General features: G+C 39.1%; 1 protein-coding gene across 6 annotated transcripts; it reads left to right on the top strand.

Annotated features, from left to right (window-relative positions):
- Nucleotides 1-3,438: 3,438 nt before the first annotated feature.
- On the top strand, nucleotides 3,439-27,195 carry Clk4 (CDC like kinase 4). Of its 6 annotated transcripts, XM_087194469.1 has the most exons (14): nucleotides 3,494-3,603; nucleotides 6,292-6,452; nucleotides 10,272-10,330; nucleotides 11,368-11,590; nucleotides 12,675-12,765; nucleotides 13,161-13,227; nucleotides 19,309-19,425; nucleotides 19,513-19,679; nucleotides 19,867-19,961; nucleotides 20,259-20,388; nucleotides 22,613-22,695; nucleotides 25,499-25,578; nucleotides 26,274-26,364; nucleotides 26,450-27,195. In XM_087194469.1, exons 3-14 carry the CDS (start codon nucleotides 10,278-10,280, stop codon nucleotides 26,588-26,590), a joined length of 1,338 nt encoding a protein of 445 aa, XP_087050595.1. In that variant the 5' UTR covers nucleotides 3,494-3,603; nucleotides 6,292-6,452; nucleotides 10,272-10,277; the 3' UTR covers nucleotides 26,591-27,195.
- Nucleotides 27,196-27,915: the final 720 nt, after the last annotated feature.

The raw sequence follows: 27,915 nt of genomic DNA, 5'->3' as shown, positions 1-27,915 counted from the left end.
AGCCTTGGCTGATATACAAACCCTTTTAGTCTTGCCGGAAGATGGACTCAACATACTTTCCTCTAATGATCAAGTAAAGTAAGTTGCTATGTATTTGTTGAATGAGTCGAAAACAGTCAGTAAAATAAGTTAAATGCAAGAGCTTTAGTCCAAGCAAGGTCTGGACTTGAATCCTGCTTTCAGGAAGATAACTCTGATGTGTCTAGGGCAAGCTCTATAGGGCTGTTTAGATGATTAAAGGAGATCACATCTAGGAAGTGGTTAGCATATAGTAGTATTTAACTGATAGCTAAAGACAACAAAAAATTTAATTGAACACAGATTGGTAATTATCCATAATAAACATCTTATTACAGTTTGTAACTTTGTAGGGTTCATTTATAGCTTTGTAAAGGTTATTCTATAAAGATGATAAGCTTTTGATAAATTTAATTTACACAATAGTTTAACCTCTGGAACTTTGCTTTTATAGATGAACGTTTTCTGTCTCAAGCGAGTAGAATACATGTCCTAGAGTACAAGATAAAAATATTCTTGATTGCTCTTCATAGAAAAAAATTTTAACATAGTTTTTATTTATATGGAATTTTGGTTTTTTTTTTTGAGCCAGGGTCTCATTGTATAGTTCAGGCTGGCCTTGAACTCACAATGTAGCCCAGGCTGCCCTCAACTTGCAGCGATCCTCCTGCCTCAGCGTCCTGAGTGCTGGGATACAGGCATGCGCTGCCACACCTGGCTATACAGTTGTTTTGTTTGATGGCTATACAGTTGTTTTAACATATGGTTTAATTTCAGTTTTTCTTGGACAGACTCGGATGTAATACACATATTGTGTAGAAATGAAGCTACTGATTTAGGCGGTGTTTATGTTACTAGTAGAATTCTGAGAAATTTAAATCAATCTTTTCACTCAGTCTTCTGACCAAGTTGTTTATTTGCCAAGGAAGGTTGAGGTTGCCATATAAGTGTTACACTAACTGCTGTGGAGACCCAGAGAGTAAATATCTACCTTTGATTTAATCACTTTGGAACTTAAACCAACTGAGCAAATGGCAAATGTAACTAATGCAGACAACCTCCAAATATTTAGTGACTTCTGGGCACTGAGATACCAAAAATAAGGCAAGCCAGGTCCTCACCTCCAGCCAAAGCTACGAGAGAGTAATGTGGAACATTGTAGTTCTGTGTTGCACATCATAAAGACACAAGCCACAGAGCTCAGCTTCTTGCTGATCATTGCACACTTTCAAATATTGGATCTTAGAGTGGCATTGATTGATGTTAATTGCAGTGATAGAGATGGAACCCAGGGCCTCTGCATGCCAGGCAGGTGCTCTACCACTGAGTTGCATCACTGGTCTCTTGGGTGGTACCTTCAAATTAAAATACTCAGTTAACTTAAGAAAAAACAGCAGCAATTATAAAATGGCCACTGCAGGCAGACTTTCCATATGGCTGCCTTTTAACCTTGTGCTACTCTAAGCAGAACTGTGCAATGTCCTAAATCCTCACGGGGCAAAAATCGCTCATACTCCAACAGGAACTTTGCTGCCAGCTTAAACTTATACCCTATTTGCTGCAATTTGCGCCCCACCTTCCCTTGCAAGATCGCTCAGTCTGTTCAGCTCAGTGCTCCATTTGATGGATGTCCACGAAACAGAATACGTAACGAACTGTGTAAGTGTAGAAGCCCAACGTATTTCACTCTCTGGGCAAAACTGGTAGGCACACACGGCTGGTGAAGGCACGCCAGTGTGTCTTGGTCTACCATTTGAGGAGTTTCTCTCTTGCTGGAGTAGAGTAGGGAAATGGGTGGGAATTGATGTGGTCGGGGGCAGTGTTTTAAAGGACATGGAACTTCAAAGGAGGCCCTTCATACTGTCCACATCCTCTCCATATTCAGCCTTTTTATTTTTTGGACAGGGGCCTATTAAGTTGCCCCGGCTTAAACTTTTGATCTCGTCTCAGCCTCCGAGTACTTTATTTCACTTTTTGAAGTGGAGTACAATCTTTATGAAATCTATTCAGATTCATACTAAAGTAGGTGGCACATTTCTATGTTAGGTCATTGAAGGTATTAAGATTCCCCTCCTTTACCCTATAAGGTACAAGAAGAGTTCGCGTCTCCATGCTGCTGGGCTCACAATCCAACCCTACCCTCCTAATTTTGACTTGTGGTTCTCTCTCTGGGTCTCCGTCTGTCTCTGCCTCTGCTACCCCCCCCCAAGGCTAGGGATGGAACCTGGAGCCGTGCCCCCCCCCCCCCAATGATTTACTCCTATGCCCTTGGCCTTGGCTTTTACCACATGAAGGCTAGTCAGAATGCAGAATGCCCTGACACTCCGGGCGCTAACCGTTCCTCACTCCCAGCATTTGGCATAGTTGGCCTTTGCCTGCTGAGTCCATTCTCTGTTGCTGTAACAAAATAGCCCAGGCGGGCGCTTTACAAGAGTTAGTTGGCTCATGATTCTGGTGGCTGGAGGGCCCAAGGGCACGGTGTCACCCTCTTGGTAAGGCTCCCTTGGCTGAGTCACAATACAGCCGCTCTGCAAGGCCAGCAGGAGCTCCTTCCCTAGCGCAGAGGCTCCTCTCCTGCTGCTGGGCGACACCTCCGACGGGCTCCGCGCCTTTGCAAACCGGGGACCACAGACCACACCAGCTGATCCCTTCACCCCCCCCCCCCCCCGGCGCCGAGCCGGCTCTCCTCTCCTCCCGGCCCCGGCTGCTGCGTACCGCCAAGCGCTCTGGGCTCAGGCCCCTTCCACACACCCCGCAGAACCGGGGGATCCTCAGGGTGCAGAGCGCTCAAAGTAAGCGGGCCGCGTGCCTCCGGGACCTTCACTCTGCCTCGGTGAACAAATCAACCGACAGGGACTCAGGAACGGGGTAGTTTCTCAGGGACACGTCCAGCCGCCTCAGCGCCCCGGAGGCGGGGATCGGAGCCGGGAGTCGACCGTCGGGACTCCCAGTCGGAACGTCCCCGGTACTTGTTTTTTTTCTGACTCAGGAGCTCGCGGCTTGAAAACAGAAGCACTTGCTGCGCTTTTCCGACACAGCCTCTCTACGCAAACGCCTTTTAAACTGGAAGCCCCAGGCGCCCGTCCGCTGCCCAGCTCCCCCGTCTGGGACAGCGGTCTGCGCGCGGGGGCCTCGGGAATGCTGTGGGGTGGGAAGCGGAGACGGCCGAAGCGCGCGTGCGGCCCACTTGACAGCGAGAGGCAGAAATGGGCCGCGGGCGGGTTCTGCCGGGGGGCGACGCCCCGACAGCGCCACTCGAGGTCCGCCACTGCCCAAGACTCGCTTCCTCCCCACTGAGCCCTTCCGCCAGGGGCTGGGCTGCTTGGCCGCGCAGCCGCCGCGCGGAGACCCAGGCCCCGCCTCCGACGTCCCAGGAGCCCCGCCTCCCGAGGGGAGAGGCGGGAGCGTGACGGCGTTCTGTCACGCGGGCGCGTTCGTGCGGCGTGGGTGGTGCTAGAGGCCGCCTGGGGATTGTGGGGCGACGGCGCTGCCGCCATTTTGTGGGGCGTTTGTCGCAGCGACAGGACGGAGACGACGGCGGTTTGGAGACGTTTTTTGGCCAAAGAGCCTTTTGCTTTCGCGGAGGTGAGGTTTTGAGCGAGGTGCGCTGGTCTGGGCGGCTGTCGAGTGTGACTGAGGTCTTGCAGCCAGCTGTTGGCGAAACGGCCGGGCCTGGGGCCTCGCGATTGGCGACTGAGAAGGCGGTTTCTGGGGCTCTGCTCAGCTGGTGGCCTCAAGCACCTGAAGTTGCTCGAGCGTCGCGGGACTGTCGCGGTGTCGTGTGGCGTGGGCTGGCATGGGCACGGGAGCTGCTGGTGCGGCTCCCCCGTGCCGCGCGCTCGTCCTTCGTGCCCTTCTGGCGAGGCTGGGGCTCCTGAGGTGGCGCCTCCCGTTGTTGGGCACCGCGGTGTCCCTGGTTGGCGTCGGCAGCCAGCCCTGCGACCGAGCTGGCCGCGCGCCTGCGGGCCTCGCTCTTTACGGACACCTTCTCGCTGCTCTGCACAGTGCGGCCTCCCTCCCACTCTCAGCGCCATCCTACTCTGATGCGTTCCGCCTTGTCCCACCGGAAGGTTGTCGGGTACTAACGAGGGAGCCTTAAAAGGGTGGCGCCGGGTCAGGTTTTTAACAGAGGTGTGTTAGAACCATATATACAGGCAGGTCCGTTGTATGTGATGGTTTTGGTGAAAGATAAAGTGATTCTAGCTTGTACTTAAAAAAAACACCTAAAGCTAATGTTGTGACCATCTTTGGTGTTTGAAGGACTCTTACTCCGAGAAGGTGGGCCCAGTAATCCTGTCTTTGCCTCTTGAGCAAATATTCCTGGACACTGCCTGGGGGCGGGGCTTCCGGGACGGGGACTGACGCCTGAATTGAATGTTAGCTAGCGACTGACTAGGCAAAGTTCGGGGCTGTCACAAAGAACCCACTTTAATGTTTGCCCTGGCGGAGCAGGTGCTTAGCATTACTGCTGAGGCCCTGGGTTCCGTCCCCAGGAAGGAGCGGCAGCTGTGGAGGGGGATGTTTAAACCAAGCTGAGCTCCTAAGGTGGTTAAAGAACAGTTTTCTTTTTTTTTTTTTTTTTTTTTTTTGGTACCGGGGATCACACTGGGGTCCTTGCACTTGCGAAGCAGGCAGCAGAACCACTGAGCTAAATCCCTGGCCCTAAAGAACAATTTTGATAATTGAAGGAACAGAATAATTCCACAAAGAAATAGGAAAAAAATTATGGCGCTTTTTTAAAATGTTTGTGTTTTTGTCTTTTGCCTCAGATAAATTTGAATTGTCATTTATCATCACTATCCCTGTTAAGGTGACTGTATCAAACTTGAATGCTCACTTTTGATCAGAAGCCTAACAAGAGTTTTAGCATTTTTGTTTGGCTTGATGAATTCCTTCTCTTTTTTAAATAAACCAGAAGAGAAGTCATTATCTTATGGACCTAGACTTTGAATCACCAAGAGAATTGAAGTACAGTATCTGAATGTTTGGGCCTGATAAATAGCTCAGTGTCAGAGAGCTCTTGCCTACCAGGTATGAGGCCCCTAGGTTCCATCTCCATACTGAAAAAAACAAATAAGTGTTTGATGGCATGATATACATTTTCTTAGGAAAAACCTCCCAGGAGGATTGAACCGACCTCATTTCAAAAGTTTTAATCTATTTGAAATTACTTAAAATTTTACTGGATTTGTTTGCTTATTTTCATTTACTTTGGGAAGCTGTTTCAAGAAATTTATTTTATTTCATTTTAGCTTTTCTCAGCTCCTTTGCTGAGATGTGACATTTTTTGCCATTTGAATTCATCCTGTTTAGCAAAGTTTGGACCTCACTGTTAAAAATTTAACTGCTTTGGAAAAGATGAGGAGAAGGCAGGTTAAATTGTTTGAACACTGATACTGAGCCTGGAAGGAATCCAGGCTATTGGTGGGTGTAGTAGTCTGGGAATTGTTGTTTAATCATTATCTAATGTCCTTTGACCATGCCTCTGTGCATTCTTGTAGATTGGTTGCCTCAAAGATTGTTTTCTTTTTCAGAGGCAGTCCAGATCTGTTAATTTTGAGAAAAACTGAAGGATGATCTGAAAATAAAGTTGTTGGGTAGAAAAAATGCGTTCAGGATAGCACTTTCTGGTTTACCTTCACTTTCTCTGTTGAATACTGTGTTCTGCCTACTTCCTCTGTTATTTTCAAAGCCTGTAGTCCTTCTGAGATTTAGAAAAAGGAACTCTACAGAATTTGATAAAAAGCTAGTAATGAAAGACTGCTTGTCTTTAAACCATAGTCACTGACACCCCCATCACCACCAGCACCAGGGATTGAACTCAGGACCTTGTGCTTGCTTGCATGGAGCCACTGAGCTAAATCCTACAATGACATTTTTAAAAGAAAGCATGTTGATAACTAGGTAATAGAAGGTAACAAAATAAAATAACAAAGTTAACTAATTTCTAGCTAAATAAATATTACTGTCTGAATCAGGCTCTAAGCTTGTTTTTTGGTCTTTTGGCCCTTTTAAACATTTTTAACAGTCCAGATAATAATTGTTACTTGAAAATAAGCACCAAGCTGAGAATTTGTTATGGTAAGGTCTTATAAGTGTTATCCATCATATAGTACTAGACCTATGCCCCTCTGCAGTATAGTGCTCTATCCCTCAGCAAACATACTTTAAAAAATTTAGAGACCCTTTGACTCATGTGCTGTGTATTTCTAATATTTACTTATCGTAACCATCTTTAACTTCCACAACTAACTTTTTTTTCCCCCTTAACAGATGCGGCATTCTAAACGAACTCACTGCCCTGATTGGGATAGCAGAGAAAGCTGGGAACATGAAAGCTACTGTGGAAGTCACAAACGGAAGAGGAGATCTCACAGTAGTACACAGGAGAACAGGCATTGTAAACCACATCACCAGTTTAAAGAATCTGATTGGTAAATTACTCTTGAACTTAGTAGCATTTTAGTTATACTAGTTTTAACAGATTATCATTTGCTTAATAGCTTTCATGTGCCATTATTTTACATTTCAGTCAACATTTATTCATTCAAAAAACACTGACTGCATATTATAGGCCAAAGCTATAGCTGTTAAATAAAACAAAGTTCTTATTCTCATATAGCTGCGTCTGGGTGTGGGAGAGACAACTGATCAGTAAGCAAATGAAAAATAAATTTGGGGGTGGGGGTACTAAGTGGTCGAGCACTTGCCTAGCATGTGTAAAGCCTTTGATTCCATCTCCAGCACCAAACATTGAGCCCCAGCTGCCAATAACATAGTTGGGAAGATGAAACAAAAAATTGAGTAGTGATAATAGAATGCCCAGTGAGTGTATTTAATTTGTACATAGGAGGGAGATAGGTTTGTTGTTGGAGGAGGGACTTAATTCAGATGAGAAAAGCAGCATGTACTATTTGGGAATGTTGAAGTGTATTGGGGATTAGTACTTTATGTTCTACAGGATACACACACACACACACACACACACACACACACACACAGAGAGAGAAAGAGAGAGAGAGAGAGAGAGAAAATAAGACCAAAGGATATATGTGGGATTTTTAGAAGCTTTATTCTATAAGCTATTCCTTTACAAAGGTAGTTACTTTGTATTACTAGTTATTTAGGAAAGGGCTTCAATAAAAATTTACAGTTGCATGTGTCCTATTTTATTATATTCTTACTGGTATAAAATTTGGAGGTAATACATTATTTAGAAAACATTATAAAAGGCTAAGTGAGTAGACTGTCATCCTGTCTTCCATTAATTTCCTTTTCTCATTCATTTTGTTGGTTCTGTATTTTCTCCTTGTTTGTGCAAATGTTCCATTGGTACTGTTTACCAGATTACTTTCTAAATTAGCCAGCTGGTTGCTTTAAAAAACAGTATGTGATTTTTTTCCTTCTTCATGCTAAAACAGACCTGTTCTGCTAAATAGTGAGGTGTGGTGTTTTGTTTTGTTTTGTTTTGTTTTGTTTTGTTTTGTTTTGTTGGGAGACAGAGTCTTGCTATGTAGTCCAGGCTGGCCTTGAACTCACAGTGTAGCCCAGGATGACCTCAAACTCACAGCAATCCTCCTGCCTCAGCCTCCCGAGTGCTGGGATTACAGTTGTGTGCCATCACACCCAGCTCTAATAGTGTGCTTTTTGTAGTCATTGCAGACTCGTCCTGAATCATCAAACATTACATAAGGGCAAGGTTATGGCGGGATTTTAATGACCAGAGCTAATTAATGTATACTCTAAAAATGACACCTGTACTTTAATATTAATAAGGACAAAATACTCCAAGGCTCGACATAGTACTCATTCATAAGTTTACTATACTTTATAGAATGTATACATCATATATGTAGCAAGGAAGTGATTTGAGTGAATAGTTTGTTATATTCAGTTTTACTACATAAAAATCTGCGTTAGTGTAGTTTAAACTACCAGGCCAGTACCTTCCTCTTTGATACTGACACCACACGTGTTTGTTGGTAATTGCTCACCATAACCCAGTAGTTTTTTTTTCAAAGATTAAAAACTATGAGAATAGCTTTTATAAAATAATTGAAAATGCAGAAAAGCTTGAGAAGGTACCCTTAGGAGGATGCTAGTGCTCCAGTATTTGGATGTAAGTTATTTCTGGTTTATTCTTTTTTTTGGTATCAGGGATCGAACTCAGGACCTTGAGCTTGCAAAGCAGTCAGTGGCACCACTGAGCTAAATCCCTGGCCCATTTCTGATTTATTCTTTAAAATACCTTTGTAGGGCCAGGGATTTAGCTCAGCAGTACAGTGCCTACCAGGATCTTGAGTTCGATCCCTGGTACTAAAAAAAAAAAAACTTTGTATACAAACCTTTGCCTCTGGTTATTTCCTGAAAATAGACTCCCGGAGGCATTTTCACATTAAAGGGTGTGAACTGCTAAAAGGTTTTGCTACAAGTTTATATTTCTTTTTGTAGAGATTATACCAGATTCTATTTTTTTCTATTTCTATAATATGCTCTTTCATGCACTCATATCTCAAAACTCATAGTGCTTTGTTTTAATTTGAACTTTAACATTTCTAGGTAATTTGTCCGCTGTCATATATTTATGAACCATTTGAACTTTCTTTAAAATCTTAATTTTTTTCTATTGTAGTATATATTTTTTACTTAGATAAGAGCTTTGCATTGTATGTTATTTTAACCCATTGCCACATATATTGCAGAGTATTGTTTCTTTCTAATTTATCTTTGGCAGTAATTTACGAATTGGTCCCACAGGCTTAATTCATTCTGGACACTATATTAGGAAGACTGAGTGGCTGTAAAAGCCACCTTTATATATTGAGATCAAAATTCTTATAAAGCATCACGTCTTAAACCATCGATTCTCTAACTTTATTGTGAATAGTATGTTTAAAATGCAGATTTCCAGATTTAGATTTAATAAGTATGACGTGGTCCCAGGAATGTCATTTTAAGTAAGAACTCCATATTTGATATTTTTATTAAATAGTCCATCTTTGAAGAAACACTCCCTACCCTGATCTCTCCTCAGCTAGAGAATTGGTCTGCTGTATTCCCCTGGTTGAAAATTGCTCTTCTTGGAATTGTCTACTCTTTCCTAAGTAAGGAGAAGACAAATCCATTAAGCCTTTGTGGCTTAAAGTGCTATAAAAATATGCAACGGTAATATGCCATTCTTCCCCTGGGAATTTTCTGTTTTTCACTTTGCCCAAATCTGGCTTCCCTTTAACATACCACTCTATTTCTTGTCTTTTTCATGAATTCTTCCCTTACCATTTTAAACAGATTGAAGTTTATTCTTTGACTCTAGGCACACATATGCAACCTTTCAGCACTTCAAGTCCCAGAGGACCTGTGTGGAAATAAAAATGTCCATAGCCTCATTTGTTTTGGCCATTTTGAAAAGGCTACAGTGAAATATTCACTGGGCCTTCAGTGAAAATATATATATATATATTTTTTTTCTTTTTTTTCTTTTTTGAGACAGGGTCTTGCTTTATAGTTCAGGCTGGTCCCAAACTCACTATGTAGTCCCAGCTGGCCTCGAACTCAAAATGATCCTCCTGCCTCAGCCTCCTGAGTGCTGGCAGTGAATATTTTAAAAAATTAAATCAATCTGTTTGTTCTGTCTGCCTTGTCCATAGCCTGTTTATATTATCTCTAAGCTTTGGTCATTGGTCATTATAGATTGAAAGGTCCTCATCTTTTTAGTGTACTTATAGCATTATATCACCTCGTGTTTTTTTACTGTATAAATTGCTTTTGAATGAAGAGCAGCTCCAATTTCATGCAGTATTCTTAAAGATTATTAAAGATCATTGGTGTTTTTTCTGATTTTTGGACTTTCATGGAAGGGATTTCTTAGAGAATTAAACAGGATGCCTTTGACTGTGGTAATTTCCGTTTGTGGAGATCTCTGACCTAGACCCTAGATCAGCAGACCTAGACCCATGGTCTTAACCCTCAGTGTAGTTATCCAGTGGCTGGACTTAGACTGACACTGGGGAATGGGAAGGGTGCTTATGTCTCCCCAGCCTGAGTTAGATGACAGCTTTGTTGGTGGTAGCTTTAAGGGATGTTTCTCCTTTGTTTCTGCCTCAAGCAGCATCCGGGGGAAAAGAAAGACAACATAACTGGGCAATGTAAAAGGGTTGGTGAGGGCAATGTAGGCAACATCTGTCACTCCATTGCTTGTCAGGATTATTTTAGCCGATTTGTCTGACTGGGCAGGTGTCCCCTCTCTCCCTCAGTGCTCCATGTGCATCCCTCTTGAAGCTTCGCACTCTGTTGAAGAGGACACTCATCCCAGGTAGAGAGGGGGTCGGGAAATTGGGCCGATTGAATCTATGTTCTTTTTTTTCCCCATCAGCTCAAGGCTACTTAATTGGGATCCATTGACTTCCTAAGGTCTATAACCTCTATGAAATTACTTGCTAAGTTTTGTTTATGCATTTGTGTGTGTTTCCTTGAGGAAGAGGGTCCATAGCTCTCATCAGATTCTCATTGGGGTCTGTGGATCCAAGCACAGTGGCACCTAGATAATGCTGTTTTCTGTTGTGTTTGTGTATTTCTCAAGCAAAAATAACAGGAAATTAGAAATACAAAGGGAAGTTGGGTGGTGGGATTTTTGTAATCCTAGGTCAGCAGTTACAGCATCTCTTTCTCATTTGCATGGAATATATTTTAGATGTCCAGCACACTACGTAGTCCTCAAAAGCTATGTTTTCTTTCAATCAAGAGTAACAAAAGGCTAGACTTAAACACAGAGAAGAGGTGATGTATAATAGGGTTGAAAATATCTGTTTGTGTCACAAATGTGCTTTATAACCATGGTGTATCAGAGATCTTCATTTAGTTACCTGTAAAATAAAAGGTCTGGAATAGATTTAAGGCTCCTTGTATCTTTAATATACTTTTTATGGAAGAATTCTGTGTGCTGGGATATCTAAAATGCATTTACACTAAAAGAGAAAGGAATCCTGTTTTGCCTGCCTCTGATTCTGAGTGACTGTACAAGAGAGGAAAGGACTGATTCGTTTCACAAGAGCAGTTTTGTGAATTTTTGGCTTTATTGGTCCAGAAGGTAGAAGAACACTTAAGCAAACACTAACCATAATTTGACTAAAGCTTTATTCCTTGACTGCAGTTTTTATAATGGAGAAATAATGGACCCATTTACTTGTTGGTTAAAGTTAAGTTTTATGAGATAAGTATAAATTTTAACTCACCAATTTGAATTTTTTCTTTTATTGAGTTAGCTGTTTAAACCAAGAAATCTTGAGTGTTTTATTTGAACCTTGTTCCACAATGAAGAGAATAATTTGAACTCCTTTAATGTGTTTGCAGTCATTATTTAGAAGCAAGGTCCTTGAATGAGAGAGATTTTCGGGACCGGAGATATATTGATGAATACAGAAATGACTACTGTGAAGGATATCTTCCTAGACATTATCACAGAGACATTGAAAGTGCTTATCGGATCCACTGCAGTAAATCCTCAGTCCGAAGCAGGAAAAGCAGTCCTAAAAGGAAGCATAATAGACACTGTTCAAGCCATCAGTCACATTCGGTATGATTGATTTCGTTTTTATTTTAAGTGAATTCTTATTTGTGTGTAAAAGCTCTTAAGGAGCTGTTAAGTTTCTAAAAGTTTCTTGTTTATGTAATGCTATTTGAAAGTATTATATTACTTTAATCTTTAGAGGAAATTTCCACATTCTTAGAGCTGATCTGTGTATTTAATAGCTAGCTCTCACTTGCCCATGTTGACTCAAATTCTGCAGACCAGATCATGAGTTTGTTGATTATAATAAAAATGTTTTTGTATTTATGTATTTGTGTGAAAAAAATGAAACACCCATCCTTTCTTTCAACTTAAACAATTTTTTACTTTGAAAACCTTTCCTGATGCTTAGTAACAAATATGGAAGGTTGTACTGTCAGATACTGAAATGTTGTTAGTCTATGTATACCGTAATTTCACAATACAGTGCATCATTGTAAACAACTAATTTCTGTTGAAACTGTGAAAATGGATGCTGAGTACAAAATGTATTAAAGACAGCCTTTTTAAACACTCAGTCATTTTCATTTGTTTAATCTGTAAGTTTGGAATTACTATTTTCTTTCCAAAGTTTTCTTCAGTAAAACTAGCTGTTAATAGACTAAACATTGAAATTAACTAGCCTTTATTTTTCCTTTTTATTTCAGTAGTATATTTTAAAATAAGGCTAAATGTGAACCATTTCAGCTAATCTTGACATTTTAAAACAATTTTTCTGACAAACTAGACATCTCAGCTCACAGCATATGCTAGTTATAGCTAGAGATAAGTAAATCATGACATTGCATTCTTTAAATTTCAAACTTAAATCAGTGTTTTAAAGAGACAATTGTGTTGTTTTTTCTATTGCCACTTTAAGTATCTTATCTGAAAATCTGTTCCTTGCCATGTTTTTCTTCTGTAACATAAACTGTGCCCTGTGAATTTCTGGGGACTGAATTTGAAATTGCTCCTGCCAACTGTTCGTGGCCTGGTGCTTATCTGAATGCCTGAATATCTCCCCGCTGAATGAATTGCGTATTCTGCCCTGAATTCACTCTGATATATTGATTGGCTGGACGATCTTGGTGCTGCCCACTTGCCGTTCCAGAAGAGCCACCGAAGGAAAAGATCCAGGAGTATAGAGGATGATGAGGAGGGTCACCTGATCTGTCAAAGTGGAGACGTTCTAAGAGCAAGATGTATAGAATATTTTTCAACACTTTTTAAACTTTGCAGACAGAATAATCTTTTTAAGAATAGTTTGTCAGCGGGGGGGGCTAAAGAACTCTTCATTGCTTTCTTGTTTTGTTTTTTGTGGGTTTGTTTGTTCTTTTGTATTTCTTCTTTTCTGTAGAATTTAAGTATTTCTACTCTATAAAGTTCCAAATTAATCAGTGGAATTTGAAATTAAAGCAGGAAAGATAGCTCTATCTAATTGTTTTTGTAGCAGCTGAAAATAAAATAATTTGAGTGCTGAAACCTTAGTTATGCTTTGATAGAGATCATTTGAAAATATTCCACACTTAAGCATTCATTGTTTGATTAACTAATCTGTACTCAAGTACTTATACTTCCTTTTCTCTCCCTCACTTAGATGAAATCGTGGACACTTTGGGTGAAGGGGCCTTTGGCAAAGTTGTAGAGTGCATTGATCATGACATGTAAGTTTTTTTCTTTTTTGAATATTCTGATATTTTTGATGGAGAATTTATAATTTAGACCATATATTTTAAGCGATAGCTGCATGTTTTCTTGAGATATTCAAGAAGATTTCTTAAGATATAATTTATCATGAGTGGTGCAGACTGGTTTTCGTTTTGTTCTGTTTTTTGCTTTTTTGGCTTTGGTGGGTTTTTTTCAGACAAGGTCTTGCTGTGTAGTTGAGGCTGGTCTTGAATTCACTATGTAACCCTGGCTGGCCTCGAATTCATGGCGATCCTCCTGCCCCAACCTCCTGAGTTCTGGGATTATAGGCATGTGCCACTCCACCCTGCTTTGAGTGTAGATTTTGGTCAGAATGTATCAGATAGAGTTCATTGAAATTAAAAGTGGATTTTCAAGTGGATTTGTTTTCCCAGAGGCCAGAAATGTTTTCCCATGGCCCTCTATAAGAGATTCCGGTACTTTGGGATTGCACTGACAGTAAAGCATATCTAAACTTGCATATTAGTTTTGTTTTGTTTTTTGAGACAGGGTCTTGCTGTGTAGCTCAGGCTGAGCTTGAACTCACTATAATGCAGGCTGGCCTCCAATTCATTATGTAGCCCATACTGGCCTCCCAACTCACTATGATCTGAGTGTTGGGATAATAGGCCTGCATCACTACACCCAGCTAATGTTAGCTTTCTAAACTATAAAGAAATTACTTAAAGCCTACAAAATAGAAGGATAAAATCTTTTTTCATTTTTCAGTGGCCCTAGTTGCCTTGCTGTGCCCCCCTGCCCCGCCTTAAGGCAGAATCTCATTAAATTGCCTAGGCTGGCTTTCAATTTAAGATCTTTCTGCCTCAGCCTTTTGAATAGCCCCTCTGCACTCAGCAAGTCCAAATTCTTCTTTTGGTTTTGAGATGAATGGCAGCTAGCTTTGCATTCACTGTGTAGCAGAGGTAGGCCTGGAATTCAAGGTGATCCTCCTGCCTCAGCCTTCTGAGTAGTTGGTTTACATGTGTGTGCCACCATGCTCAGCTTTCAAATTCCTTAATAAAAGATAATCTACTTGACCCTCTCTGCCTTATTTTGCCTTTTTTCTCTAGGTGTCACTTTTTTTGTGTGTGAATCCCTTAAATTTATAGAAATGGCACATTTTTAAAATGACATCTGAGGTTTTTTTTATCATACATTAAAATAATTCAAAAGGTTGTAATTTCCAGCTTGTCGTAAACATGAACTTTTAAAAAAACTTTACCTTGCTTTGTATTTGAGGGAATTGAGGGGGGGTTACTTTATCTCAATTTAAACTTTTTCCTCTGGGTTTTTAATGATACACCTAGGTTCATAGGCAGTACTGGTGCCAGCTGCTCAGGTCTGTATGCTCAAGTTCTTTTGCTTGCCACTGATCAAACCAAAAGATGCCATTTATTTGGTGAAAAGGAAAAAGGCTTTCTTCACAATGAGCTCCAAGGAGATGGAAGGGCTTCATCTGCCTCACACCATCTCTGCGTCCAGAGTGCCGGGGGTCTTTTACAGTAAGGAATAGAAAGGAGAGAGGGTACAATGAGACAAAGTTCCATTTTGCCCTGCTGGTTCCAGAATTAGGACTGTGTGCTTTGTAATTTAAAATATTTGTTATTAAAGAGCCATACAATAATAATTTCAGCACAGAATCTTTTCTCAGTGATTCTTAATATAACTAAGTATCACAGCAGTGCATAGGAAAGAAGTAAGCATGATACCATAGAACCACTTGTTCCTTGCAAGGAGCAGCGGTCTTCCAGGTGGAAAATCTAGGTGTGTGTCACACAGGGTACTAGTCACATGCAGTTGGAGGTGGGCATAAGGTAAGACTGATACTAGGAGTGTGGGTCAAGAGGTGCAGTTCAGATGAGGACTTAGATGTAAGGAGCTCAGTAGAAGATCCGACATGAGAAAAACAATATGTAAACCTGGAGTGCAGCTCAGCTGGTGCCGAGATCAGCAGGTGAATTGTAATGGGAGCCCTTCCTTGAGGTGGCAGTCTAACCACAGCTGGTGGTCTAAGTTTCCACTAATGTACCGGAAGAGTTGAGAAGAGCAAGGATCTCCCTCCATGGTTTTATCAGTTTAATTCAGGCACGTACGTAAGAATTGTGTGTGGTCTTTATTGTACTTTCAGAGCCAGAGTCATGGAGGGGGATAGGGGAAATTCTTCACTTGTTCAAAACATACATATATGAGCCTGGGATAGAAATATTTAATTGTTTTATCCTAATGAAGCTGAGAAATTACAACAGGGTCTTTTCTTGGTAAATGATAGCCCTATTCCAGCTCAAATTTTCATAAAGCATTTTTAACATTTTCATTTCCCTAACTCAAAATTACACATCTAAGGTATTTGTTATATATCCCTACTTACACAAAATTTACAATATTTAACAATAGATTGCTTCTAGTGTTTTGATCACTTTGCTAGGTTAGATATGTAGTCGAGTCCTAATTTATATTTCCTATCAAAGAATTCAAAGTACAGTGGACTTCTCCCTTTTTTCCTATTCTCTGTTTGGATCTGAAGTAATAAGTATGTTATATATGTAAATGATTATGAAAGGCTTCTAACTCCTTACCATACCCATCAGTATTTCCTCATTATGGCTCATCTGATGATAATTTGCATAGTTGTAACATCATATTATTTATGTAGCTGTCCATCGTGAGAACCTTGATTTTCCTCATTGGCTAAATCCTGAAGCCCAAATTCAATCTGCAAAGCCTTGAAGGAATCTTAACATCATAACCACTTCATCCTTACCATCATTCATGAACACACTTGATTGCATGCTTAGAAATGTTTTATTCTTGGGCTGGGCATGTAGCTCAGGAGAAGAGCACTTGCCTAGCATATTCAAGGCCCCAGAACCATCAAAAAAAGAAATGTTTTATCCTTGAACTTATTTTTATTTTAGTTTTTATAAAGAATATTATCCTAAATTATCTTTTATTATCACCTCGTCTTCTGCTGTAAAAAAGTGAATAAAAGTTACATTTTAATAATACATGGAAATATTTTTAGACTCACAGAAAAGTTGCAGAATGGTTCAGAGAGTTCCCAGAATCCTTCAGCCAGATCCTCTAAATGCTAAAACATTTGACAGTATTTGTTTTATCATTCTCATTGTGTACATGTCATATTTCAAATTTTGCCAGCTAATGTACAGGTCTTACATTCACCAGTTGTACCCCATTAATATTCTTTTAAAATTTCCTAAGACTCTTAGTTTCTGAATATTTAATTAAGGTGTTCTACTTAGTAGTATTCAGTAGGTGAAAGTATACATTCTTAGGCATATTACACCTAAAGTTTATTGAAATGTATTGCCGCAGACCAGCTGCAGTCGATGTGCAGTCGATGTAGGGTAGGAAGGGGAGATGTCCTGGGCTGGCGATGAGAAAAGAACCTTCACAAGCAATGTTCAGGTTCCCTCTGAGAAGTCTCAGGGTCTGATTTATTTTTATATCTTTAAGCAATAGCTAGGAGGCATTGGGTGGAACATGTTTACATTTTAGGTTGCCTTAGCAATTTCTATTGAAGTAAAGGTTATTTTTTGCTAAACAAAGTACAATTTTTCTAAGCTGTTTCATCAGGAATACATATTTAAAAATTATAATTGTTCCCTTATTTACCCACACCTAAACAGAACAGAAAGTAACTTAATCAAAATCTTTATATCAGCGGGGGTACAAGCGAGATTTAATCAACTAAGTGTCAAACTTGTGGTCACCAGGTGGCCCTTGAGAAACTACACAATGGTTAATATAGTTTGCTATTAGCACCCTATTTTTCTATACCTCTATTCATCTTAACTAAATGTCATTTGGGTTCATAGTCCATGAGCAGGAGATATTTACAGCACTTGGAGAAATACTGAGTAACTTGTCTCCTTAATGCATTTACCTGTCTTAACTTTCTTTCTTTTTCCCATTTTCCACTATTTCTTACATCTAAAGTCTGTCCTTTCAATCTCTTCGTAAGACCCTTTTAGTAAAAAGAATGTCAGCAATAAGAGGGGGAGTCATAGGAGTGGGGAAACGGGGTTTGAGGAGAGGTTTCTTTAGGAGTGGAAGTGGCAATAGAACTAAGAGAAACTGGAATTTGGGGCTTGTGAGCCAGATCAGATTTCAATATGTCATTACCAATGTGCCTCATGGAGAGTTTGTTGTTAGTCACAAACACAGTGACTCCTGTGATCAGAGTAACAATTATAAACATTATGGCAAGAAAAAATAAAACACGAGGGTACAATGTGTTCCACCCTTTCTTTCCCCCAGCTGGAACTTTGTCAAGCAGCATTGGAGGTCAGTTGGGCTTCGCCAATGTATCTTTGTTTTTTTGTTTTTTGTTTTTTGGGGTTTTTTGGTACTGGGGATCGAACTCCAGACCTTGTGCTTGTAAAGCAGGTGGCAGAACCGCTGAGCTAAATCCCCAGCCAGAATGTATCTTTTATTTGCATTAGAGTGGCCTATAAAAAGTGACTACATGTACCCATAGATAAATATCACACTGTTTCACATTGTCTTTTTTCCTCTTTTTTTTTTTTTGAGACGGGTTCTTACTATGTAGTTTAGGCTCGTCTTGAACTCAGTCTAAGCTGGCCTCAAACTCATGGCAGTCCTCCTGCTTCAGCCTCCTGAGTGCTGGGACTACAGGCGTCACCATGCCTAGTTCAATATTTTATTTTTATATCCATAATTACTGAGATATGTAGGAGTAGAAATTTGCCACAGGTTTTGGTTTGGGTTTTTTTGGAGTGGTGGTGGTGTTGATGATGAGGCCTTGGACATGTTAGACAAGTGCTGTCTGACTGAGCCACATTCCCAGGCTTGACAGTTTTAACAGTTCTTTTAGTCTTGAGATCAGCACCAAGCATCATAGGAAGATTTATCATCAGAAAACGTGTAGTAAAAATAAGGACCAAGGGAGGTTATGTAAAGGTGCAAATTTAAATGATGAATGTCATTATATTGTATACCTAAAATGTACCAATAAAATTTTAAAAATACATTAGAAAGTATAGTGATTCATCAAGTCTGACCTTCACTGGTACTTTGAAAGCAATGAATTGGAAACCAGCAGCCATAGGAAAAGTTTTGCTACACAGCTGTTACATTTGTTTCTTGACCTGGAAGATGTTTTAGGGTCTAGGAAGTTTTCTTTGTAAAGTGGAAGTATCTAAGTAAGAAAGGTTTGTAAGCTAGCTCATCTTCAGGCAGATCAGGTGTAGAAAAGAGGTCAAGGGGCTGAGATTTAGCTCAGTGATTTCGGCGCTAGCCTGGCAAGCGCAAGGTCCCGAGTTCAATCCCCAGTACAAAAAAAAAAAAAAAGCACAAAAGGAGGTTGAAAATTTGAAAATCGGTTTCCTCAATATTCACGGCTCTATACTTTTTTTGAAATAGTCTTACAAATGTCACAATCTAAAACCCACTGATCTAAACTAGTTCTTCATTCTTGCCAGTGAAAGTACAAAGCATATTCTTGGCTTCATGACTTGTAGTTGGTGTCTTTGCTGAGTGTTTCATTTTCCTACCAACTTGATGGTCTCACAGCTATCTTTCCAGGACTCAGTTCTGTGCTGTAAATAGTTGTTTTAACGTATGAATACTTAGGGTTTTGCCTCTTCTGTGAAAAAATCTGTTGTTCACCTGTCTCTTGCATTAGACTGTTAGGCATGTAGGAACAAATCCATCTCTTTGTCACTAGCACTTATACATTATCTGATACCAAGTAGTTGTAGCCTGGTGAATGAATGCTTTCAACCCTAAAATATTTATTCTTGGTTTATGTTTTTATATATATAAATTAATATATGTAATATATATTTTTTGTATAAGGTCTAGGTAAATGTAAAATTTAGAGAGTAAATTTAAAATTTGTAAGTATTAAGGAATTACTTCATATATACTCTGTTAGAATGTTATATAGAATTTGGTATATCTGAAAAATTATTTTAGAAAAACAGCATAGAGCAATTGGTAATGAAGATTATAGATTAAAGGAAATATGACTTTAACCCCCTCCAGTACATTTAACGTATTTGTCTTTTGTTTTTTAGGGATGGCTTACACGTAGCAGTGAAGATTGTAAAAAATGTAGGCCGTTATCGTGAGGCAGCTCGTTCAGAAATCCAAGTATTAGAGCATTTAAACAGTACAGATCCCAGTAGTGTCTTGTGAGTATAAATCTGAACTATGAGCCATAGTATTACTTGAAATAATCAGAATTCTGTGGACTCAGTTATTATTTTGATCTCTTTTAGTCGATGTGTCCAGATGCTAGAATGGTTTGATCATCATGGTCATGTTTGCATTGTGTTTGAACTGCTGGGACTTAGTACCTATGATTTCATTAAGGAAAATAGCTTTCTGCCATTTCAAATTGATCACATCAGGCAGATGGCATATCAGATCTGCCAATCAATAAATTGTAAGTATAGTTGATAAATCTTTATAAACACCAGAAGTTTTTCTTATTATATAAGCAACATAATACACACAAAGATGAAACCCTTTTGGACCACCATATCCATTGCCAAGGAGTGATATTGTCACTCCTTCCAATATCAGTTACATTTTGAATTGAAACTAATAATGTCTTTTTGTTCTCTTTGTAGTTTTGCATCATAATAAATTAACCCATACAGATCTGAAACCTGAAAATATTTTATTTGTAAAGTCTGACTACGTGGTCAAATATAATTCTAAAATGGTAAGTTAAAAGACTTGTTTTACTTTGGGTGGTTTTCTTTAAAAGTAATTTTACTTGATGATCCTTGAGGAGTTTCACTTCCGAACCTTGTTATATCCTGATGTTTAACCACAAAAGGACTAGGGCGGAGCGTATAGCTTTAGTGGTGGAGTACTTGCCTAACACGTGCAAGGCTCTCGTTTCAATCCTCAGCACTGCAAAGAAAAAAGAAATTCCTGTTAAGGCTTTTTTAGTAGTGCTGTAAAATATTTTATGCCTTTAGTGAGTTTTCATGTATATTCAATAATTTTTCTCTAGAAACGTGATGAGCGCACACTGAAAAACACAGACATCAAAGTTGTTGACTTTGGAAGTGCAACATATGATGATGAACATCATAGTACTTTGGTATCCACACGGCACTACAGAGCTCCAGAGGTTATTTTGGGTCAGTAGACACTGTACCTCCTGTACTGTAACTGAAGTTTTTGTTGTTAAAGCTTTTATTGGGGAGGGCAAGGATGTGGCTAGAATGATCTTCTTAGCAATATGCAGAACACATTTTCTGTTTTGATAAAAAATGTGTGGGTGAGCTGGGGATTTAGCTCAGTGGTTCTGCCACCTGCCTCACAAGCACAAGGTCCCGAGTTCAATCCCTGGTACCAAGAAAAATAAAAAACTAGTGTGGGCATTAATATATTTTTCACGGCTGATAAAAATGTAATACCATTTGTGATACCACTTGATAACCCACGAGGTGGTAATTTTCGAACAAGTTAATCTTAAGTGATATGAGGCTGGGGATTTAGCTCAATGGTTCTGCCGCCTGCCTCGCAAACGCAGTGTCCTGAGTTCTATCCCCGGTACCAAAAATAAAAGAATAGGTTCTGTTAGCAAAGTGCCTTGTAGCAATGGGATTTTGAAGTTTTGTAGGTACCTATTTTCACACTGCAACAAAAGTATGATTTTGGTAAAAATGCTAAGGGTTTAACTGGCAGAATCGACTCAGAGTAGACAAAAGGTCAAAAGAATAAGAAAGAGGGTCCTGTCAAGAGGAGTGTCTGACATTCATTGCTAGGAGAAAGAATGGAAAAGAAAATGAGTTAAGATGAAGTTTTGAAATGAGATGGAATTCAGTAAGGGAGTGCTTGTGTTATACCTCAAAATTTGTATACGTAAAATTAATTAATTTGTTTGTTTATTTATTGGTACCGGGGATTGAACTCGGGTCCTTGCACTTGCAAGACAGGCAGCAAAACCACTGAGCTAAATCCCCGGCCTTATACTTAAAATTTAAAAGTTAGAGATCAGGCCATGTATTAAGGGGTGGGGCCTCTTGGAGACAGTGGGAGAAGTTCATATCAGGTGCTAATGAGAGGTGGTTCTAAAAGCAGTCAGTCAAGAGAGAGTTGATAAAAATCTGAGATTGGTGTCTTTAGCCTTGAGGAAAAGGAATCTGAAGATTGGGAGAGTAGAAGGGTTCCTTGTGTGTGGAGTATACCTGAGGGTGAAGGCAGAATACGATTAGAGAGGAAGATGTAACATGTCAGTGCTACGACAGAGGGAAGGCAGATTGTGTTAGATGCTGACCATTAACAGGTAAGGTTGGAACAGGGTGGGAAAATGAATGATGAGGGATTTGAGAGTTCCAGAAGTGACTTCTCCAAAAATGGGAGCATGTGCTGCAGAAGGTTACAGTCAACCTGGTAGAAAGCGATGCAGTGTTAAGAACTGGGTGTGGTTGAAAAAAAACTTTTTATCTGAGGTTTGGGTTCTAGTGTTCGTATGTTCTGTATGTGTTGACCACAAGTCAACACCATGGTATATTATCCATGTATTCAAATAATGGGCACCGTGGGGGTAAACAAAAATGTCGCAGTTAGGGCCTTTGAACATACTGCTTCTTCCTTTGTCTCTAACTCCAGTGGTGTTACTGAAAGTCTTCTAAAGTAGGTTATATTTTTGTATTACTGATTTACCAAATATTTGACCTTTAAAAGATTAAAATGTCCATATGGTTTGTTCCTTTCAATTGAATATAGGCGTAAGAAAGCTCAGTATTTTGTTCATTCCTGAATGGTATTACTATTGAAAATTATGAAGGAGAAAGTACATATCATCATGTATATATAGCCTAAAGTGTGTGTGTATATATATGTACCTCCCTGTCTGTGCATTTAAGTGTCTCTAATTTCTGCTTACCTGTGAAAAACGTACTTACAATTTCTATTACAATTTTTATATAATTTGTAATATTTTTTAAATGAAAGAAATAAACTCACTTTTTAAGCTGGTGATAATTGAAAAGGGCTGAGTAATAATGTTTTGAGAATAGTTATAAACCTATTATTTGCACTAATGTAGAAATGCATGGATGTACCATGAATAAAGTATAATAGTTGTAGCAGTGTTGCCCTTCATGTGAAGAGAAATAATGGAATGGTAGTTGGAAAATGCTAGTCCCTCTTTCATTGTAAATGCCCCCTCTCAGTTAAGATACTGTATTTTGATCTAAGCATATGGATCATATTGTGTAATTGTTTTGAGGGCAAACCTGGAATTTATCATGTTCCCCAAATAGAATATATAAAGAGCAGCCATATAGGGAATGATTTCGTTAAGATTTCCAGTTAAAAGTTGCATAGTAAGATGTTTGTGTTTGTTTTAAATAGCTTTAGGTTGGTCTCAGCCTTGTGATGTTTGGAGCATAGGTTGCATTCTTATTGAATATTACCTTGGATTCACAGTCTTTCAGGTACGTGTCTAGTAATTTTTATTTAATAATTTATGATGAATTTTAAGTGTTAAAGCACGTTAAAATTTTATCTTTCCTGTTGGAAAGTTGCCATGTATCACTATTGAGATTAAAACATATATATGCAAATTGTCATCTTCTCTAAAACCACAGTAAAATGAAATTTACTGTTAGTGAATGGTCATAGCTCAATTTGCATGTAATTGACATCTTTAATGCATGGTTCTTCTACAGCTCATAATGTCTCATGTTCCCTTCTTCTTTTTTTTTTTTGGTACCGGGGATCGAACTCAGGTCCTTGCCGCCTGCAAGGCAGGCAGCAGAACCACTGAGCTAAATCCCTGGGCCTCTTATTTTTAATTATAGATCTCCATATATTTGCATTAGTGTTGGCAAGACTAGTTTTAATTCATCTGTGGTTGTGTTGAATATTGTATTCTTTTTTGCAAAAATTCAAGAAAACAACTGTTTTACTCTTTAAGAATTCAGCATCTAAAAAAAAAGTATTCAGCATTTATAATGTCTTGGGCATTTCTAAGTTCAGAGTAAATAGCATCTCTGTCCTCAAAGAAGTCAAGCAAAAGACAAGGAAAACTATTACAACGTAGCATGGTATTTCCTACAGTGGAACAGTGTAAGAAGTGTAGGGGGATCCAGGAATAGTCAGAAACCTGGGGTGTGATAAGAAGCAGCAGCAGTATCTGAATGCAGAGGAGTAGAGGAGCTTGCTATAGTTGGGAAGCGTAATGTTGTCAGCCTCTTGTGTAAATGGGAAGGTGACCACAGCGGGCAAGGCCTGGCAGTGGGCGGGGCCTGGCTTGTCAAGGACTGCTTTGAAAGGTATTTGTTTTACCCTTGAAAACAGTGGTTTCCAAATGTAGACTGGCCCAATTTTGTAGCGATACCATTCTTAATCTGTTTATCCCTCCTACAATTACAGTGTCCCACTTATGAGGTGATGGTGGTAGTTGTTGGTAGTTGAATTTTTAAAGTGGAAGTCTTTATTTGAGAAAACAAAAATTAAAAACCCTATTTTGGTTTCCTTTTTTTCTCTTATAATTTTACTTACATCTAAAAGTCTTGAAACCTTTGGTGATGCACCTTCTGAAGAATGAATGCACTTGCGGTGCGATCAAGATGTTCCATTGTTGAGTTTTGCTTTGTTTATGGAAATCCCAGCTCAATACTGTTAAGGTTGACTGGAAGTTATGGCAGTGTAGGGGCAAAGACTCAGAGTTAAGAGTCACCTCGGGGGCCAGGGATTTAGCTCAGTGCTTCCACCGCCTGCCTCGCAAACTTAAGGACCCGAGTTCGATCCCTGGTACCAAAAAAATAAAATAAAGTAAAACTTTAAAAAAAAAAAAAAAAAAAAAGAGTCACCTCGGGGGCTATAAAACAAGCACAAGTTCACTGCTTGTGGGCCTCGCACGAGGCTTTTGTCTGTCTGATTGGTAGAAATCCTATTGAAAGTACTGTTGGGTTGGTAGACAGGTTCAGTGTCTAGAACCATGGTTATCAATCATTTCTGGCTGGTGGTGTCTGGTTTTACAGTAGTGAGCTTGCAGGGTCCAGAAAACGTTAAGCATAGCTCATACTTCATTCTGACTCAATTCGAACAAGTGCTTCAAATGATTTCGTAATTGTAAGTCACTTTGAGGTCTTAAAGTTGAGATTATTAACAATTTTAGATTTTTATATTTTAATTCCATCCTGTAAAATAGCCTTAAATTAAAAACGTTTATTAAAATATGGAGCTAGATTTATTTCTTTTATGAATTACTTTTTTGGGGGGGTTACCGGGGATCGAACTCAGGACCTCATGCTTGGGAGGCAAACAGCGCCATCACTGAGCTAAATCCCTGGCCCATGAATTACTGACATTTTGAAGGCAATGCACCAGGCACTGTAGCTAATAGATTTAGAAAGTATTGCACAGACCTTGCTGTCTTGAACAAGGGTTGGCAAACTGCCCCATGGTGAAGTTGTGTCTAATGCCTGTTTTTAAAAAGGATTAGAGAGTAGAAATGTAGATCACTTGCTTAATATGTGCAAGGCCCTGGGTTCAATCCCTAGCCTTGTAAATAATAACGTAAAATAGAGGCCAGTTTGTGAGCAGCCAAGTCAAATGTTTACTGTTTGGCTCTGTACTGAAAAAGTTTGCCAACCTCTGCTCTAGAAGCTTACCATTTATTTCAGCTGCATGTTAGCAGTTTTCTATTCTACTTTAGCTAAAGCTATATCACTGTATAGTTTTTAAGAGTGTGAACTTTGTTTTGGGTTTATGGCTGAACTTTCCTCATTCATGAGCTATATGACTTGGAGCTAATGTTTTAGCATCTTAAAATCACATTCCCACATAACACCTCAGGATTGTTGTGAGAATTATTGGCCTGGAATATATGTGGTAGTAAGTGGGCTGTTTGTTGGGTAACAGAGATTAACTTTGATTAAAATAGCTGATTAAATGAAGAGGCAGTTTTCTAGTAATCTTTTCCACTTGTTCCTCAGCTGAACAGAGCAAGAAGCACAAATGAAGGAAGTTGTTCCTGTTTTACATTGAACAACTCAATGTGTCAATTGCTATCAGACCTTGCTAATCCATCTCAGAGACTTTAGTTTGTGTTTGTACCAGACAGCACAGCTCATTCAGTGTTGTTCCATCTTTGGGGAATTGTGTAATGTAAATCCTCTAGCTGGCCAGTCTCGTCCTTCTGTATCAGCACAATATTATATTCCCATGTTCTCTTTTAATATGCATGTAAGAAATAGTTTTCCAGATTCCTTATTTCTACATTCTTTGTAGACTCATGATAGTAAAGAGCATCTGGCAATGATGGAACGAATACTAGGACCCATCCCAACACATATGATTCAGAAGACAAGGTATGCATTAAGATTAAAGTCTTTTGTTGGGTACATGCAGTGACCTCTCTCCATACTACAGAAGACCTGAAATTGTCCATAATCCTTTCAAGAATTGTGGATTGTTTTTTGTTTTTCTGGGCTAGTGACACTATAATACATCCTACCCTGTAAAGCCATTTTTTCAAAACACAGTTCACTGTTTACCTTATTGATCTAATAAAGAAATGGTGGGATTTTTTTACACTTGAGTTAAACTTTGCATAAATAATACTTAGACTGTAGAAGAGCTTATCTTTCTGGAGTCATATTAGTCTGAGTTGGAATTTCTTGCTGTTGCTAACCAATTATATGTCCTCCAACAAGATACTGTAGTGTTTTCAAACACAGCTTCAGCAGAGCAGTCACCTAGGGGGTTAAAGACCTCTAGCCCCTGAAATCAGAATTCACAGGAGTCTTTTTAAAGCTGGCATTGTCCCATGTATGATATTTGGGAAGAACTTAGTTGGAATGTTAAATCTGAGGGGGTGGAAGGTAAAGCAAGATACTGTTTAGGGTGTCCTATCATTGTTAGTTTTTTTAAAATTGTAAGCAGGTGTGTGTGTGTGTACCTAGAGAGATGCTGTACTTCCATCTGTCCCCCATCCCCTGGTTGGGGCAGGGTAGAGATGTGGATCTTCTTTTACTTACTAATTCAGACTTCTTTTGCCTTGTAGAAAACACAAGTATTTTCACCATAACCAGCTAGATTGGGATGAACATAGTTCTGCTGGTAGATATGTTAGGAGACGCTGCAAACCACTAAAGGTAAAAGGGGAAAAAGTTAACATTAAGAAAATAACATTTACACTATTCTTAAAATCTTTTTTAACAAAAATATTTTTCCCCTCAGGAATTTATGCTCAGTCATGATGAAGAGCATGAGAAGCTGTTTGACCTGGTTCGAAGAATGTTAGAATATGATCCAACTAAAAGAATTACCTTGGATGAAGCATTACAGCATCCTTTCTTTGACTTATTAAAAAAGAAATGAAAGTCAATGGGCTTCCTATATGCTTCTCTAGAAGAGATTTCTTTAAGACTGTGTCAGTCAACTAAACATTCTAATATTTTTGTAAACATTAAATTATTTTGTACAGTTAAGTGTAAATACTGTACGTTTTGTATCAGCATAATTGCCTTGTTAAGTATGGTCTTGATAATGAATATAAAAGTTAATAATTTCTTTTCTTTTTGAGATTGCTATTTTTAAGGCCTTTGGAATATCTTTGTGTCCAGTGATAAATGTGATTGATCTTGTCTTTTGTACATGGAGGTCAACTTTGAAGTGATTTTTTTTTTTTCTTTTTTTTTTTTTGAGTAAAAGAAAATCTTGACTACTATATATTCTTAAGTGAATAGTTTTTAAATACCTCAAAATTAGAGCCTTTATTTCTTTAATCATAATTCTAGGCAGACAGATACTAGAAACCAAAACCTGCAGAAAATAATTACTGTTAGCGTTTTATTGAACCCTGACTTTAATTTTGTTTTACTTGGGTGAGGTCAGTGGGCACAAGTGTTCCTGCAGAGGCATCCAGTCTGTCCATTCTGATGGGTTGTTTAATAAAGACAAGTACACATTTCATTTAACATTAACTTCTGGTTGGAAAGTCATGTTGAAAAATCCTGTTTTTCAAGGGTGGTTTGGTGAGTCAGACATCCAAAAATAGGGATGCTGATGACTGAGACTTTTAAGTTTTTGTTTTGTTTGGTGCTAGGGATCAAACTCAGGGCCTCACGCATGCTAGGCAAGTGATCTAGCCTGAGCTACACCCTCAGCCTCTTAGGTTTTAGGTTTTTTGTTTGTTTGTTTGTTTTTTAGGTTTTAGTTTTTAATGCCATGTCCTGAGGAGTCTTGAAATTGCCTAATATGTTTCCTTAACAAATACACCCCCAGCTTGTAAGGATTAAGGTTATTATGAAGCAATGTATGCTTGCAGCAATTCCTTTTTAAATTTCCAAAATTTGTTTGGTTAAGAAAAATTTTGCCTATAGGCATTTTTTCCTAGTGTATCTGTTTTCACATAAAAACTACATGGCAAATGTTACTTAATTTAGTAACATATTCAGTCTGCAAGATAGAATTTTTCATTACAGAATTCATAGTCAGATACTGGTTTTTTGTTGAAAATATTCCCGTTTCATAAAGACATTTCGGGTAGCTTTGAGTTGTATAAACAGAAAACGTGTGGAACTCTTCAACATGATACTAGTGAAGCCAGACTGGATTTTCTGTCTTCTCCAGAGGCAGCGCTTGCCAGTACCATAAAGCTGTGTTCTGGAAGTTGACTTGAAATCTAAAGCTGAAACATTTAC

The sequence above is a fragment of the Heterocephalus glaber genome, unplaced genomic scaffold (genome assembly GCF_053883595.1).
Source record: "Heterocephalus glaber isolate CG9 unplaced genomic scaffold, H.glaber_assembly_v1.0 deba00001606, whole genome shotgun sequence".
Taxonomy (NCBI): Eukaryota; Metazoa; Chordata; class Mammalia; order Rodentia; family Bathyergidae; genus Heterocephalus; species Heterocephalus glaber.
This window is presented reverse-complemented; position numbering and strand designations above follow the sequence as displayed.